Genomic DNA, 16,073 nt, shown 5'->3' on the forward strand with positions numbered 1-16,073 from the left:
TATTCTGTGATTACTCATTCTCACGTAGAGAGGAGTAACTCGTGTGAGAATGACAGGAGGTCCTAGTCCATAAGTGTAACTTGGGCGAGGTATAACGGACTAACCCCGGTGACAACTGTTGAGGGCATCCCAGCTACTACACCATCCGGGTGCAAAATCGTCGTAGCTACACAATTCATACAGTCGGGACAATCAGAGTAAAAGTGATTGGTCATTGCATATATTATATGTTCGGTCATTGCTGAAAATGTATATTTGGTTGTTGCATGATTGACATGATTGGCTTTTGTTTACTCTTGTATTTGTTTGAATTATATGTTTTATTGGATTAATTAAATTACTCTAGCTTACTTCACTTTTCCTGTCTTGTCTTACGTTTTTCGTTCGATCGTCTTCTTTATTACAATAATCATCCTGTGGATGTGAGCAGAAGGTGGTGCTTGTTTGTTGGAGTAGGCTTTGGAAGACGTTAAACCTGCATTCTAGTTAGGATCGATCGGTCAACAGATTTAGTATTTACATTTTGTAAATCGTTCGGTTTATACAGGGTATTGTATAACCGGCCGATTTGTTCATATATTTTGTGTAGTATCTATTTTCTTAAAAATTTTAATTTTATAATTATTTTGAATAATTGTATTGTTAAAATACTTTGACAACTCATAAATAACTGATCTACTATATTATTATTTATAATAGATCTATAGTTTATACTTGGATGTTACATAAAATTATTAAAAGTAAAACTAGTGGTGTTTAAAAAGACTATTAGAGAAATTGAATAGAAATTACAAAATTATGGAGAAATTATTTAATAAAGAAAGTGTTCTGTTGATGATTCGTTAGGAAAATAAATGAATAAAAGACGAATTATGAAAAATTAAAAGCTTTCTCGATAAAACGAATTTAATTGGTGGTTCAAAGGATTGATACAAAAAAGGTAAAGAGCGAATCCGATAAAGTCAATAAATTAGTTACTCATTTACAAGTTAATTTGATTAATGTAAAAGTGTCTAGTAAGGGGTATAAGATAGCTTATTTTAGGAGTTGAAATTTAAAAGTTATACATTTATAGCACATAATTTATTTATTTATTTATTTTCTTATCATAATTTATATTTTAGTATATATTTTTATTATCTTTAATTTTTTATTTGTTATTTGTTTTTTTTTTGCGGAGACAATTACTTATTGCTTTATTTTTAATATTTTTTATATTTCCTTTAACTTTTGTGTAGTTTAAATGAAAAAAAAAAACATTACAAATTTAAAATGTTTCATCACGTGGGTAAACAAAAAGATTAGTTTCTGAAAGTAACTAACTATTAAATTTGACTAACAGTAATTAGATTAACTAGCTGACTTATTCAAATGAAAACACATAATTTTTTTTAAATGAAATTAAAACTCTTTTTGCGCAAAATTAATCTAATTGGATAAAGTTTATACGACTAATTCAGCTCGAACTTATTATTTTTTGTCACTGGTAAACGGAAAAAAAAACAAAAAGAAAAAGAATAAGAGAAAAAACAGAAACTTAAAAAACAAAAAAAAAACTTTTTATTTTCTCTTTTTAAAATGCATTGGAAAAACTCCAAAATTAATTTACAAAACATTTCAATCTTCTTGGGAACAAAAGAAACAAATAAATATTGTTTTTTGTTCAAAGTTTAGTGCTTGAAACGGACCAAAAAAAAAACAAATATTGTTGCAATTTTGCTTAAAAATAAAAACCGAAAGCACAGAAGAAGGAACAAACTTATTGGAGTATTTTTCAGTTTTTCCTCATAAAAAGGACGAAAGCGATCGATTTGTAGAAAAAGAAAGGAGAATTAAATTCATTGATTGATTTATTATTAGGTAAGGGAACAGAGAAAGAAGGAACACAGATTCACACAAAAATCCAAATCATCGATGGCTAAAGCTGGCGGGGTTTGGATTTTGCCATTGGTCGCCGCCTGGTGGTGGCTGTCCACGGCGGTGACGGTGAGGGGTTCGAATTCGACGACGATTTACGACGAGCTTCGGGCGCAGGGTCTTCCGGAGGGGCTTCTTCCGAAGGGAATTGCGAAGTATTCGTTGAACGGAACAAGTGGGGAATTCGAGGTGTGGATGCCGGAACCCTGCAACGCCAAGTTCGAGAACGAGGTGCACTACGATTCCAACATAAAGGGTATCCTCGGATTCGGCCGGATCGGGGAATTGTCCGGTATGTCGGCGCAAGAGCTCTTTTTGTGGTTCCCTGTTAAGGGCATTCGTGTGGATGTTCCCACCTCTGGTCTTATACACTTTGATGTCGGTGTTGCGGATAAGCAGTTATCTCTTTCCCTTTTTGAAGACCCTCCTGATTGTAACCCTGAGGTTGGTTTATCATCCTTCAATGTTCTAACGCCTTGTTTGATTTGGGGTTTTTTCCTCCTTTGGGGATCTGAAATTTGTGGGGTTTTCTTGTTGGTCACTACTTGGATGCGTTTCTTTGTGTTGTTAGTGTTGATTTTTGATTGAAATTGCAATTCTAGTTCGTAATTTGGGTCATAAAGATTTGGATTAAAAATCTAGGTAGATTGTTTAGGTGAAATTTAAATTTCATTGGTATAACATTGGAAGTTAAACATTTGCATCTAGGTTGTCTTTTTCTCTTATTTGGGTGTGTGGAATTTATGGTCTTTTCTTGTGTGGTGTCTACATTTATGATCTTGTTATTTGGGTATCTGAAATTTATGATGTTTTCGGATTGAATAACACTTAGATGCATTTCTCTGTGTTTTTACGGCTGTTTTTTTTTTTAATTGAAGTTGGAGTTCTACATGATAATCTATATGATACAAGATTTGCATTAAAATTAACAAATTGAAACTTCAACTCTTATTTATTAGACTTACGCCAAAAGTTACTTCGTTCTTAAACTCATGATGTGTGTTACAGTTTTCAAGTCTCATTTTTTTTTCCATTCAAACCCTTACATATGTATAATAGCTCTCATATTTTGTCCCTGAACTAATAATTAAATATATAGATATTAAATGAGGGTATTTTAGACTAAATATACTATTTATGCGTGATACTAAATGTTTCTTAAGCATTATGCAATAATTTTAAAGATCAAGAGTTTAAAGTTTAGGAACTGAAGTTAGTAAGAATTTGCATTTGAATTTTGTCTTTCTTTCTTAGTTTGGTATGTGCAATTTATGGTTTTCCCTTGTTGGGTTTTTACATTCATGATTCATGTTATTTGGGCATCTGAAGTGAAATTTCTCTGATAAAAGATAATACTGCAAGGTTAGGAATTTGTATATAAATCATGTCCTTTTCTGATTTGGGTAGGTGGAATTTATTGTCTTTTCTTGTGGGGGTGTCTACATTTATGATTCTTGTTATTTGGACACGTGAAATTTAAGAGACTTCCCAAGTGAACAAAAGCTTAGATACATTTCTTTAAGTTTTTAGTGCTTTTTTAAAAAAAAAAAAAATTAAAATAGAGTTCTGCGTGATAATTTACACACCATAAATATTTGTGTTAAAAATCAACTTAGTTTATTGAAGTGAAACTTTAATTCTGATTAGACACAACACTAAAAGTTAAGAATTTGCATTTAAATTTCAGTGTTTTCTTATTTGGTATGTGTATTTTATGGTCTTTTCTTGTGGGGCGTCTTACATTTATGATTCTGGTTATGTGGACATATCTTAAATTTAATAGGTATTCTTTTTGAGGAAAACGGATGCAATTTTCAAATGTTCGAGTGTTATTTTTCAATTAAAATTAGAATTTCACTTGATAATTCACAGAACAAAGATTTGCATAAAAAATCAACACCAACTTAAATTAATGAAGTGAAACTCTAACTGATTAAAAAAATAACACTAACAATTTGCACCTAATTGTGCCCTTTTCTTGGGTACCTGAACTGTATGATCTTTTCTTGTCTTCCATTTATGGCTCTTATTTGGGTATACGAAATTTTTGAGGTTTCTGTATTGGACTAAACTTAATATATTTCTTTATGTCTTAGTGTTCTATTAAAACTGAAGTTCTATCTGTAATCTACTCGATAAAAGTTTGTATTAAAAATCTACATAGATCATCAAGGAAAAACTTAATTTTGATCAGAGAACAACATCAAACGTGAACAATACATATGAAACTGTCTCTATTTTTTTCTTTATTTGGGTATGTGGAATTTATGAGTTACATGTATGGCTTTTGTCATTTGGTGCCTGAAAAAAATTCATGGTCTTTGCTAGTAAGTGGAAGCTGTGATTTTGTTATCTAGGCTGTGACATTTATGATTGTTTTTCTTAGGTTTGTGAAATATCTTGGGGTTTTTGTGAATAATTTGGTGTTCAATTTATTCAGGTTAATGTTGGTAGTGAAGGTGTGCTGAAGGCTGCTTGGTAGAAGATAAGATGAACATTGCACCATTTCAAATAACTCATCAATCGGTTCCTCTACCTGTAGTTGGTCTTCATCGATATATGTATGTATATATATACATATATATACATATACATATATATATCTTGTACAGTGCGATGCTTTTTAATTTCTGTTCTGATTAAATGAATCGCCTGTCTCAAGGGACAAAGGATGAAAATTTTTGATGGTTCTGTGACAGACAAAGGATGTAGGGTTAGAGTGGTTTAGCTAATATTATATAAAAAGTTTTATTATCTGTGTTTGGTCTTTTATCTGTGTTTGAAAATAAAACATGAGTAGGTGCTTCTTCTATTGTAACTATAGCTAATAGCAGTTCCTTTTAGCCTTTTTGATTGAGTTCATGCTTTGATAGTTGCATTTTCTGCAACTGATTTGAGTTTCAATTGATCTTCATCCTCCTTTTGGATCTTCAACATACTCTTTTCTACTTTTCCTCATAGGTTCACTTAAACATATTCTTTTACAACATATAAAGAATATATTCTTATGATTATTTTAACATATAGTAAGAGGGAATAGATTTCCATTTTTATGTATAAATATTATAAATAAAATATTGGAAAAATTACACTTGCCTCTAAGGATATATAATTAATGACACTGTTTTTAATAAATGATATTCACATTTTCTATAAAGACGTTCAGTCATCTTACTTAATTTATTAGCAAACATTATATTAACTTCCTTTGCTTTTATACCAAACCCAAAACCTAAAATCTTAGAAGGACATTCACATTTTGTGTAATTTGTAAATAAATATTCCTGGCTCTTCATTTTTTAACTCTTTTTATCTTTTTAATAAAGAGGTAATCACCTCATTTATTTTATTTATAAAAAAACAATTTTTTAACTTTTTGTTTTATACAAATAAAATTAATTCTGTAAAATTTAATTTGACTCACGATGTTTTTAAATAAAATAAGAGAAGTGAATGTCATTTTATTAAAATATAAGGGATTATGTATTATTTATCGAAAAGAATATCTATTAAAAAATTATGAAAATATATAGTTAAAGAGAAAAATACAACTATCTTCTTATGATTTATTATTATTGCAGCTTAAGATTAATTATTATTGCACCCGATACCCTATCTTGTCAAATATTATTTGGAGGTCCCCTGAATAAACAAAGTTAGTCATGTTACTGAATTTATTTGAAGAGGCTAAATTAATTGTTGAAACCCGATACCCTTTGTTTTATGTCAACCCCAAAGTGCCCAAACCCAAGCCATGAGATTTGAAAATGTGATGAACAAAGATCGCAATAAGTATTGTTTCGAGAATAATTGTTGAAGATTGCGATTTTAATCGGAATGCATATACAGTAATATAGTAAATTACAATATTAAATATATTTTTAGTTCTTAAGATAAAAATTTAAAATTTATTTTACTCTTAAATTTTGATTTATTTTAAGTTTTTAACTTTTTAATAATGAATATAATTATTTTAATTTTATGTTAATTTTTTTAGTGTTAAATAATGTTTGTTGTTGTTTAAGTTACAACATGTCAAACAATAACTTATTTATCTTTATTTTTTTTCTAATATATGAACTCTCCTTTTGCATTTATTATTTTTCAACGTCTTATTTTTAATTTCATAACTCATTTAAAGTTTACGCTTAAATACTCATATGGTTTTCATAACTCATTTAAATGGGTTAATATACATTAACCAATCCATTTTTGTTCACATATTTTAAATAGTTAATGTTGACTTATTGGATATGCTCGGGTGAGAATTTTGTGGTGTCATAACATTTGTTTTCTAACATGTAACATATAAGGGTTTTCTGATATGGAAATTTGGGATTATGGTTTAGAAAAAAAATTAATCAGTGAACATTTACGAGTTAGGGATTTCAAGTGACTTCGCTTTAAGAAAAAAAAGGATTGAGATTTACTTAGAAAAGGAGATATGCGAGCAATAGTATCAACTCTTGAACGACGAAAAGGAGAGAGCTTACCCAACTACTTCATTTCACCAGAGTAAGTATACTTGCAGCTTTTAAGCTTGATTGTCATCGTTAATTGTAAATGGTTAGCTTTTGGCGAAGTTATATTTTTCTTGGTTGTTTTGTCATAACATAATTCATGTATTTCCTTTGTTGTGTTGCTTTTTGAAAAAACTTTGAATGTATCATCAATGTTACCTCGTGCAAATTATAGTAATGTTGCTTGTTATCTCGATTTCTATTTCAAAATGGTTTAGAGCATATCATAAGAAATGCAATAGGTAAACACCTCATTTTGTACACAAAAAACTATAAAGTACTTCTTAGGAGTTTATTTAGTCCATCGGTAATTATTCCCATAAGATTTTAGCACACCATTTGGTCCTTTCATTCATTAGGAGTCTAATTGCTCCCATCGAATTTTGCTTTTTTTTATTCCTTAGGAGTCTAATTGTTCTTATCGAATTTTAGGAGACTTGCTTTATTCCTTAGGAGTTTAATTGTTTTCATTACATTTTTCTCCTCACCTAATTGCTCCTATCAGCTCCTTGCTTTATTCCTTAGGAATCTAATTGTTCCCATCAGATTTTAGGATATATTCTTTATTTCTTAGGAGTCTAATTGCTCCAGTAGGATTTTAGGATGTCATTTTATGGTTTGCTCTCATTTGAGCTTGAATAGTAGGATTGTAGTATTTTTTAGTTAGGTTAGGGTCTGCTTCTCACTAAGCTTTAGTCAAGTTACAACTTACTCAAGCCAAGCTAGAATTGTAAGACTGTAATATTTTCTTGTTGTTCCTATCGAATTTTAGGAGACTATTTGCGCTTTTTCAGACCTTAGGAGTGTAGGTGTTCCAATAAATTTTAGGAGATTGTTTGCTTCTTTTAATCTTTGAAAAGACTGGTTTCTCCCTTTTGTCTTTTGGGAGACTAGTTGCTCTCTTTCGTCTTTTGGGAGATTAATTGCTTTCTTTCGTCTTTTGAGAGACTTGAGCTCACTGATTTATAAATCTTCTTTCACTGGAATTGGATTCCAATGAGTTCCTTACCCCTTCCCTCTTCTTCTTCATCTTTACCAACACAAGTCCAATGCCAAGAATCATCCATTTTAAGAACCATCGCAAAATCACATCATGTAGAGATAACAATGTAAAATCACGGCTAAATCACCATAAATCCTCACCCCTTAGCAAAATTGAAGATAAAGGTGATCCTGCAAATCACCGCTCTCATTTTCTCTCAAATCCTCAAATTTGAACGTGAAGAATTCGTGTATATTCATATGTGATAATCTCTCCCAACAACAAATCTATTGAAACAAACACAATCTAAGAGTTTGTTAACTTCAAGGTATGTGTTATTCAAAGAGATGGGTGAACAAGTGAACAGCGTGTTCATTTCCGTTTATTATGATGGATTTACAAAGATTAATTTGTGGATATTGATATTGGGTTATCCTCACACAAGAGAATGAATTTGGAGGTGATTACGTGACTTTTTACACAATTATCCTTTCTTGTGTTGTAAGTGGTGGGTTTCTAATGAGATAGTAGTTCATGTAACTCTTAATGGTTAAGTTGGTAGAAGAGTATGTGCTGTTTGTTTTTAAAATATAAAGCTTTTAAAAATAATATTATGTGTATTTTATTTTATTTTAAATTAATTTCAACTATAAACAATTTATTTTATATCAATTTAACCATGTATTTGGTGGAAGACATTATACTTTTAATTAATTACATCTACTAATTTTTTATTTAAAAACCAATCATCAAACTTTATTTTGTATTACTTTTAATAATAATAATAATAATGATAATGATAATAATAATAATGGTAAATTTGTATTCTTTAATTTTTATCTATTAAAATATTTTCATCTATCAAATTCATTAAATTTTTCTCAAACTTTACTTTCAAATCTTTTTACTTCCACCTTCAAATCCCTTAAAATAAATAACACAAACTTTACCTTTAAATCCTTCCAAATCCGCTCAACAATCTCCCTCAAATACATCCTTAAAAGGAACATGACGTGCAATCTATGATGTATCGATACTTCAATTTGGGTGACAATATCTGACACGTTTGTACTTGTTTCTAATACTTTAAGATACTTTACCGATACATATCAATAAAGTATCTAATTTATAAAGTAGTAATACTTTTATGATGATAATAATTTATACTTTTTTATATTAACAATTTTAATATATATGATTTTAATTTAGATTCACACAATAACAATCATATATTTATCATATTTTTAGAAGTTATTGTACACTTACTTTTCAATATGTATATATCATGTATCATTATATTATTTTAAAAAGGCTTAATAGCCTATTTTGTCCCCAATTTTGTTGAATAATGTCAATTCAGTCTCTCATTTTAAGTGTTTAAAATTGGTCCTCACTTATTAAATTTTGCTTCAACGTCGTCCCTTCCGTTAAATAGAAAAAAACGACGTTAATGGATTGATGATCTAGCATCAGATAGTGCTTACGTGTCATTATTTAGTTGTGTGCGTGCTGATTTGTTATTTAATCAGAGATTGAGGTGGATATTAACAAATTGGGTGTTTGAAATTGGGGAAAAATTAAGTTAGGAAACAACCATCGTCAGACCCACACACTGACCGAAACCAAGCACTCAAAGATGTGAGCTCATGAAACCCAAACTCAGATCAACACGAAGAGCCAAAACCCCACACAAATTCAAAATCAAAGACCTCACCTTCTCAAATCGCAAAACAGAAAAGAGGATCATAAGGTCCAATTCAAGCCTTGAATCAACGTAGAAGAAATAGAATCTCAACCAAAGAGAGAAATCAGGTAAGAAACCCAAAATTTGAAAGCCCTAACCTCTAAATTCCAAATTTAAGAAACCCTATGTTCAATCCCAATTCGAAATCCCCATTTCAAACCCTGGCTCAAAACAAAACGAGACCAAAACCTGTAAGGAAGAGACAACAACCCACATTCCCAAATCAGAAACAAGGTTAGGAACCCTAAATTGCAAGAATGGGATCGCGATTCACTTTGTTGCTGTCGTCGGTACCCCTCGCAACGGGTCGTTGCTGCCGTCGCCAGTCACCATCAAACAGAGACCTTCACGGCGCCGTCGCCTTCCTAAACAACCAGGATCACAACTCTTTTCTCAACGTCACATCGCGAGTCACCGGTCAGGATTCTGCACTACTAAGCCACAAACCGAAAACTCTCTTCTCCAAGGTTGGATGATCCACAAGTAATGCACAAAGACATGGGGAATGGAACTGATTGAGGTTTGTTTGCTTGAGATAAATGACAGAAGAAATTGAGAAGAGAACCTCTGAATATGGTTTGTTGAGAGGAACCAACAATAAGGAAAACAAATTGGTGCTTCCCCTTTTTGCAAGGCTAAACCAGAACTACTGGGAAAGGGGAAGAAGAGAATTGCTTCCCTAGCCAACCTCTCGCACGAGACAAAGAGAAAGGGAACGAAACATCTCTATTGCAGCAGCCCAATAATGACACGTAAGCACTATCTGCTGCCAGATCATCAATCCATTAATGCCGTTTGTTTCTATTTAACATAAAGGACGACATTGACTTAAAATTTAATAAATGAGGACCAATTTCAAACACTTTTAAAATAAGGGACTGAATTGACATTATTCAGCACTTTTTTTGTGGACAAAATAAGCTATTAAGCCTTTTAAAAAAAAACATATTAACATATCAAATATCTCATATCTAATACACATATCGCATCCATGCCTCATGACATGGCTTCTAAGATGAAAAAATAGGCGTCAACCAAAGAGAATATGTCAAACGAGTACTATAGTACTTATTTCAAGAGATTTGACATAAGATATGAGTGAAAAATCAGAGAATTTTCTTCGCCCATAAACTCATAACAAGTGTACGTGACCCTAAAGTAGCAATATATTTATTCAACTTTAAATGCATACAGATTGAACTTTTATTCGTTTTGCTACTCAAATTGGGACATCAGTAAACACAAATCATGATTACTTTACTTTCAGAATTTAAAAAGAGAATGTTTACATAAGTTTTAGTCCTAAATAAACTACATGGAACTTTGGGTATTGTTCCTGCGGTTTGACGGTGCACCTTATTTGTGAGGTAATAGAGAAGGATCCTAGTTTCAGATGCAGTTTCTGTTTGACGTGTTCTTCAAAAGGTGTGTGCTAAGTTTTTTCTTTTCTGGAAAAATGTAGGGCCATGCTATAAATTACTTTTATGGAAATCGATACTCATTCCAATTGTGATTAAGGAATTGCAACTTAGCTCAGAACCCAAGCAACCAAGATTCAGCAAATTAAATACACCGAAGATGTAATAGTCATGTTAAACAATATTCTGTCTAGTGAAACTTCAAAGAAATTAAATACACCAAAAAGATGTAATATCACATTAAAACAGTATTCTGTCTTTTAGATCAACCAGTGAGCCTACATCTCCTAATAATTTACAATATGCTAATATACCACACTGTTCTTCATTGCGTTGTGACGCTCTTGGCAAGATTACGAGGCTGGTCCACATTAAATCCCCTGAGAACAGTGAGGTGATATGCCAATAACTGCATAGGAAAGAAATAGTTTGTTGAGATATATAAGGCATTCAAATCTTCCTTCGTGCAAATGAATGAAATCAAGATTAGTCTAAAAAGATTTAGCTACCAAAAAGGAAAGAGATCTGCAAAATTCGCATGAGAAATCCAGACATCGAAATTTATATTCAAACAAAAAGAGAAAGTACCTAAGAAGCTCATGCAATGAAGGATTAATTTATATAAAGATAGGCATATTAGTAATATAATCTAACACTAATATTGAAATTCCCTTTGCTAAATCAAGCAATGTTTGTAAGGATAAAAAAACAATAAAAATGCATTGTAAACATACCTGCAATGGAACTATATTAATTACAGGTTGAAGACAGTCTTCAACTTGAGGAACTTCAATTACCCTACAAGATTCATTAGGGCATACAGAGGAAGCATCCCCTTTAGAACACATAACAATCAGACGACCTCTGCGAGCATGAAGTTGCTGAATAACAGACTGCTGTTTGCTGCCAAGGATAAAAGATGTCAGTATAAAACTTCTAATGTCAGATACTAATCAACAGTCAAAACCAACCTGAAGCAAGCATCACGAGTAGCTACAACAAGAATTGGAAGATTTTCATCAACTAATGCCAAAGGACCATGCTTCATTTCACCAGCAAGTATCCCTTCACTGTGCATGAGTGCCACTTCCTTTACTTTCAAAGCTCCCTCAAGAGCAGTTGCATAGTTGTACCCTCTTCCGAAGACGAGAAGAGACTGCTCAGCAATCAACAGCTTTGCTAGATCCTTCATCTCCTGGTCAAGTTTCAGCACGTCTCTCACTTTATCTACAATCCAACATGTTAATTAGATTATTATTAGAACTTTCCTGTAGCTACCTAGAATCCTGAAGATTATAATTTCTTTTCTTTTTGGCCATAGAAGCTTGAGGGGGGGGGGGGGGGGGGGGGGGGGGGGGCGGGGTTACTCCATTCCAAGAAAGTTTGTGGCAATCCACAAGCTCCCGAGGGCTTCGTAATTGCAAACCTACATTACATTATGACTATTTTTTACACAATTATTATTCCATTAAAGAAATTAACAAAATCGCCGTGGAACACAGCGATATCTTCAAATGCATTCCAGCTTTTAGTTTTATTAAAAACAAATCCGTCCTTCTCGTTTTTCATTAATTAAGAGTTCTCTACTAGATGTTATGAACTTAGACACTAATTGATATTAACTCTTATTAAATGATTAACCTACATTCATTTAAATCTTAACCAAGTGGCGATCTTATTCACCTATCAAGAAAATCTAATTTTAAAACCTGAGAATCAGTTGAAAATTATACTCAAGGCATGTCTCCAATTATGAACCAGACTCCCAAAATGTATCCTATTCCTGTAATATACTTGGGCTACAAAAACTCACTTGGCAGGTCAAAAAGACCATCTATGATAGCTTCTGTTCTGGCTTGATTTGAAATAGTATCACCTCCTATTGCAAGAGCTAACATGACCATCACCACTATCTGACTCGTGTATGCCTATAATAGTTATAAGTGCGCATGAGTAAACCATTGGATAAACAAATAATAATAAGACAATATACAATGAAATGAAGAAAACACGAGCCTTAAATGCAAAATTTACCTTGGTACTTGCCACACCAATCTCAGCACCAGCATTTATGTGAACACCACAATGAGTATTCCTTGCTATTGCACTACCAACAGTGTTTGTTATCCCAACACACAGTGCACCATTCTCTAAAGCATACTCCAGTGCGAGTAAAGTATCAGCCGTTTCACCAGACTGACTAACAAAAATAGCAGTATCTTCCCTATATATCGGTCCCTCCCGGTCCAATAAATCACTTGCAATTTCCATAGTAACAGGAACACCTATAATTTAATGTATAGAATAAACATTGCAGGAATGAGCAAACTTGTAAACGGCAAAATCTTACAAAAAAAGATTTATGTCACACAACACTGACCAGAAAGTTCTTCCAAGATGGGTCTAGCTGCCAAAGCAGCATTATAACTTGTACCACAACCAATAAAAACTACCCTTCTACTACGCCTAATTGTTTTGAGATGATCTTTCAGTCCACCCAATAGAACGGACTTGGATTTGTTGGCTCCAAGACGTATAAGCCTCCCCCTCATTGTGGTTGTTAGAGATTCCGGTTGCTCATGAATTTCCTTCTGCATATAATGCTCATAATGACCTTTATTTATTTGCTCAACCTCCATCTCAAGAACAGATAATGCACGTCTCACTGAACAAGTTCTAGAAAGAAAAGCCCCATTTTCTCCCACGTTACTGTCAAACTTCAAAATAGAAGCCCCACCATCCTGGCACAATCATACGTAACATATAGTATCAGTGAATGATCTATTCACACCAAAAAGGGAATAGAGCAGAAAGCAATGGATAGATGAAGTGATCTGCCAAGGAATTAGAAAACAATCTTCACAAAGAAAAGTTACTATCAAAGGAAGTGTTTTCCTTAGTCAGATTACTATATTTCAGTACTATACATGAAAACACTGGCTTGCAAGTGCAACATTGAAAAGAGGGAGTGTAGTCTGTACCTTGAGATGAACTACTTCACCATCCTCAATAACTAGCACTTTCTTTGTGTGTTCAACCACAGCATTGGCATCACTGGACAAAAACAATTCTTTGGGTTTGTCATCTTTTGATAGGAATTTTTCATCCTCAAATGCCGAACCATTGCCTTTATTTTCTGTCAATTCCTGAAATTAGAGCACAAATTACTTTAATCATTGTCCATTGGAAAATCTTCACCTTCACTAAACGTCCACTAATCATGAAAAATGAATACTACGTAACTCAAGATATATTTCGGCTCTGACTAGAAGCATCATTGACGAAGCCAAGAGAAAAAGAAAATAGAACAAATCTTGCCACAAAAAACACTGGAAGAGAAATTTACATGTAGGTCATTGTTTAAGAATCTTTTGCTAAATTGCATTCAACTTACTTTAACACCTAGGAGCAGTGGGCTACCACGCTTGCAAGCAATCAATTCATTAGGATAATGTGGACTTTTGAAAATAAGGGCGTAAGCTCCTTCAAGATGCCTCATAACTTCCAAAACAACCTGGCTGAAGGTAACAACCTGACCATCTGCAACATGATTGGAAATGTATTTCAAGCTAAAATCACCCAAAACCACTGTGATATTCACACAAGTCTAAGGAAGCCACTGCAAACAGAGTAACAAATAATAAGGAATTCCCAACAGAATAAATGCAAATCAATTTAGAAGCAAGTTTATCAACATTTGGAACCAAGGGAAGGCATAATGAATTCAGAGTTGCAATTTCTGCCATGTTTATCCACATTTGGAACAGAGGAACAACATAATGGATTCAGAGTTGCAATTTCAGCCGCAACATCACCGTTTTTGGAGTCTCCTATAACAACTGCAAATGCCACCACCAAATCGGCCATGTTCGCTTGTAATGAAAATGTTGTCACAATTTAAAACTTGATTGCACTTAATGTAAAATCGGAATATCATGGCGTTATATGATTCATGTCACTAACTCCTCCTAGTGGAAAAGGCCTCTTTATCCAAGAAAGCTATGCCTTCTAGAAAAGGATTTTGGGTGTATAACCTCAACTGTGCCGCAATCACAGTTGTCGCACAAAAGCTTTTGAGGTCCCTCGGACCACATCCTGACCGCATCGGTCACATTCTACAAATTTCCACAATACAAAGAAAGCAACAAAGCCACGATCACAATTTTGAACCTTCGCAACATTAAAATAGTAGAGACCTTATCTACCTCCACATCCTTCCCACCTACACCACCACCTTCTTTCCACCCACACCAGATTTCACAATGTACATCATCGGAAAATCTTCCTTCAGTTCTATATCATGTGAAACAACTACTAATAAACTTTTAAACCATTAACCAATAACACTCATACTCACACATACCATAAACCTATAAACCCCATACAATTGTTCAAAACCAAAAAAAAAAAGAAAAAAAAAAGCACCTCGACCAACTCGTCAATAAAAATTACCTGCAGCTTCGTTGGCCTTGTCGTAGACAAACTTCGCAAGCTTGGGAATGACCTCAGTGTCAGTCTCCGATTCGAAGGTGAAGCCATGCCGCAGCAGCGTCTCCTTCAAAACCTGAACACACAACATCTCAAAAGCAATAAGCACAGAGAAACAGAGCAACACTAGGGGCGAACTCGCATCAATAGGCGTTCATTCAGAGAGTACTATTGTCACCTCATAGTTAGTGATCACTCCATTGTGAACAACCAAAAACTCGTTTTCCGGACCAGAGGTCTGAGGATGACTGTTCCGCGGAGCAGGCTCTCCGTGAGTAGCCCACCGAGTATGCGCAATTCCGGCGTGCGTGCTGAATAGCTCCTCCAAATTCAAATTGATTTTTCCCACTTCTGTCAATCCACACAGAAACAAAACGTGTCACGCTGAAATTTCCGATGCAATTAAAACTGCGATAAAGAAATAGGAAAAAAAGTAAAAGATAAAAGAAAGAAGACCGAATTAGACCTTTGTACACAGATTTGACGAGCGATTCGATGTTTCCTTCTTGCCGGAAAACGAGAGGAGGGAGAAGCGGATGAGCGAGAGCGAATTCGCCATCGGAACAGCATTGAGAAGAGGAATCAATGGCGATGCCGGCTGAATCGTATCCACGATACTCCAATCTGCGTAAGCCATTGAAGAGAACTTGCAAGATGTACCTTCGCTCTCTGTTCACCTTGAAATTCAGATACGCGAAAATCCCACACATTTTCTCTCTTCTCTTCTCTGTGTTTTCACTCCTTGATTTCTGCAAGACCCAGACTCATATTTATAACCGTTGCGCATTTCTTTTTTAATTTTCATGTTTCATTATTATTAATATTTTAATTTAAGGAAATAAAATGCATTTGACTAGTTGTGATTGTGAGAGTGATGTTGTTCAATTCAGCATTTCTTCTTTTTCTGATCCTTCCTTTCTTCTTCCCATCCTTCAAATCACTGAAATTTTCTGTTACTGTTTAGGCGCAACTTCGAACAGGGTATTCTCGTCATTTTACTCTGC

General features: G+C 33.4%; 2 protein-coding genes across 2 annotated transcripts; one reads left to right on the plus strand and one right to left on the minus strand.

The window, feature by feature from the left end:
• The first annotated feature begins 1,705 nt into the window (after nt 1–1,705).
• LOC108329257 (uncharacterized) lies at nt 1,706–4,673 on the plus strand. The gene is made up of 2 exons (XM_017563389.2): nt 1,706–2,361; nt 4,358–4,673. Exons 1-2 carry the CDS (start codon nt 1,915–1,917, stop codon nt 4,397–4,399), a joined length of 489 nt encoding a protein of 162 aa, XP_017418878.2. The 5' UTR covers nt 1,706–1,914; the 3' UTR covers nt 4,400–4,673.
• Nucleotides 4,674–10,699: 6,026 nt separating this feature from the next.
• Nucleotides 10,700–15,975, minus strand: LOC108329724 (glutamine--fructose-6-phosphate aminotransferase [isomerizing] 1). The gene is made up of 11 exons (XM_017564075.2): nt 15,536–15,975; nt 15,248–15,420; nt 15,034–15,145; nt 13,976–14,121; nt 13,563–13,727; nt 12,962–13,322; nt 12,616–12,866; nt 12,395–12,509; nt 11,553–11,808; nt 11,316–11,484; nt 10,700–10,990 (listed from the first exon to the last, which is right to left on the minus strand). The coding sequence occupies exons 1-11, from the start codon at nt 15,777–15,779 to the stop codon at nt 10,907–10,909; spliced, it is 2,076 nt and encodes a 691-aa protein (XP_017419564.1). The 5' UTR covers nt 15,780–15,975; the 3' UTR covers nt 10,700–10,906.
• Between the last annotated feature and the right edge of the window lie 98 nt (nt 15,976–16,073).

This window comes from Vigna angularis, chromosome 2 (assembly GCF_016808095.1).
Source record: "Vigna angularis cultivar LongXiaoDou No.4 chromosome 2, ASM1680809v1, whole genome shotgun sequence".
In the NCBI taxonomy this organism is placed as follows: domain Eukaryota; kingdom Viridiplantae; phylum Streptophyta; class Magnoliopsida; order Fabales; family Fabaceae; genus Vigna; species Vigna angularis.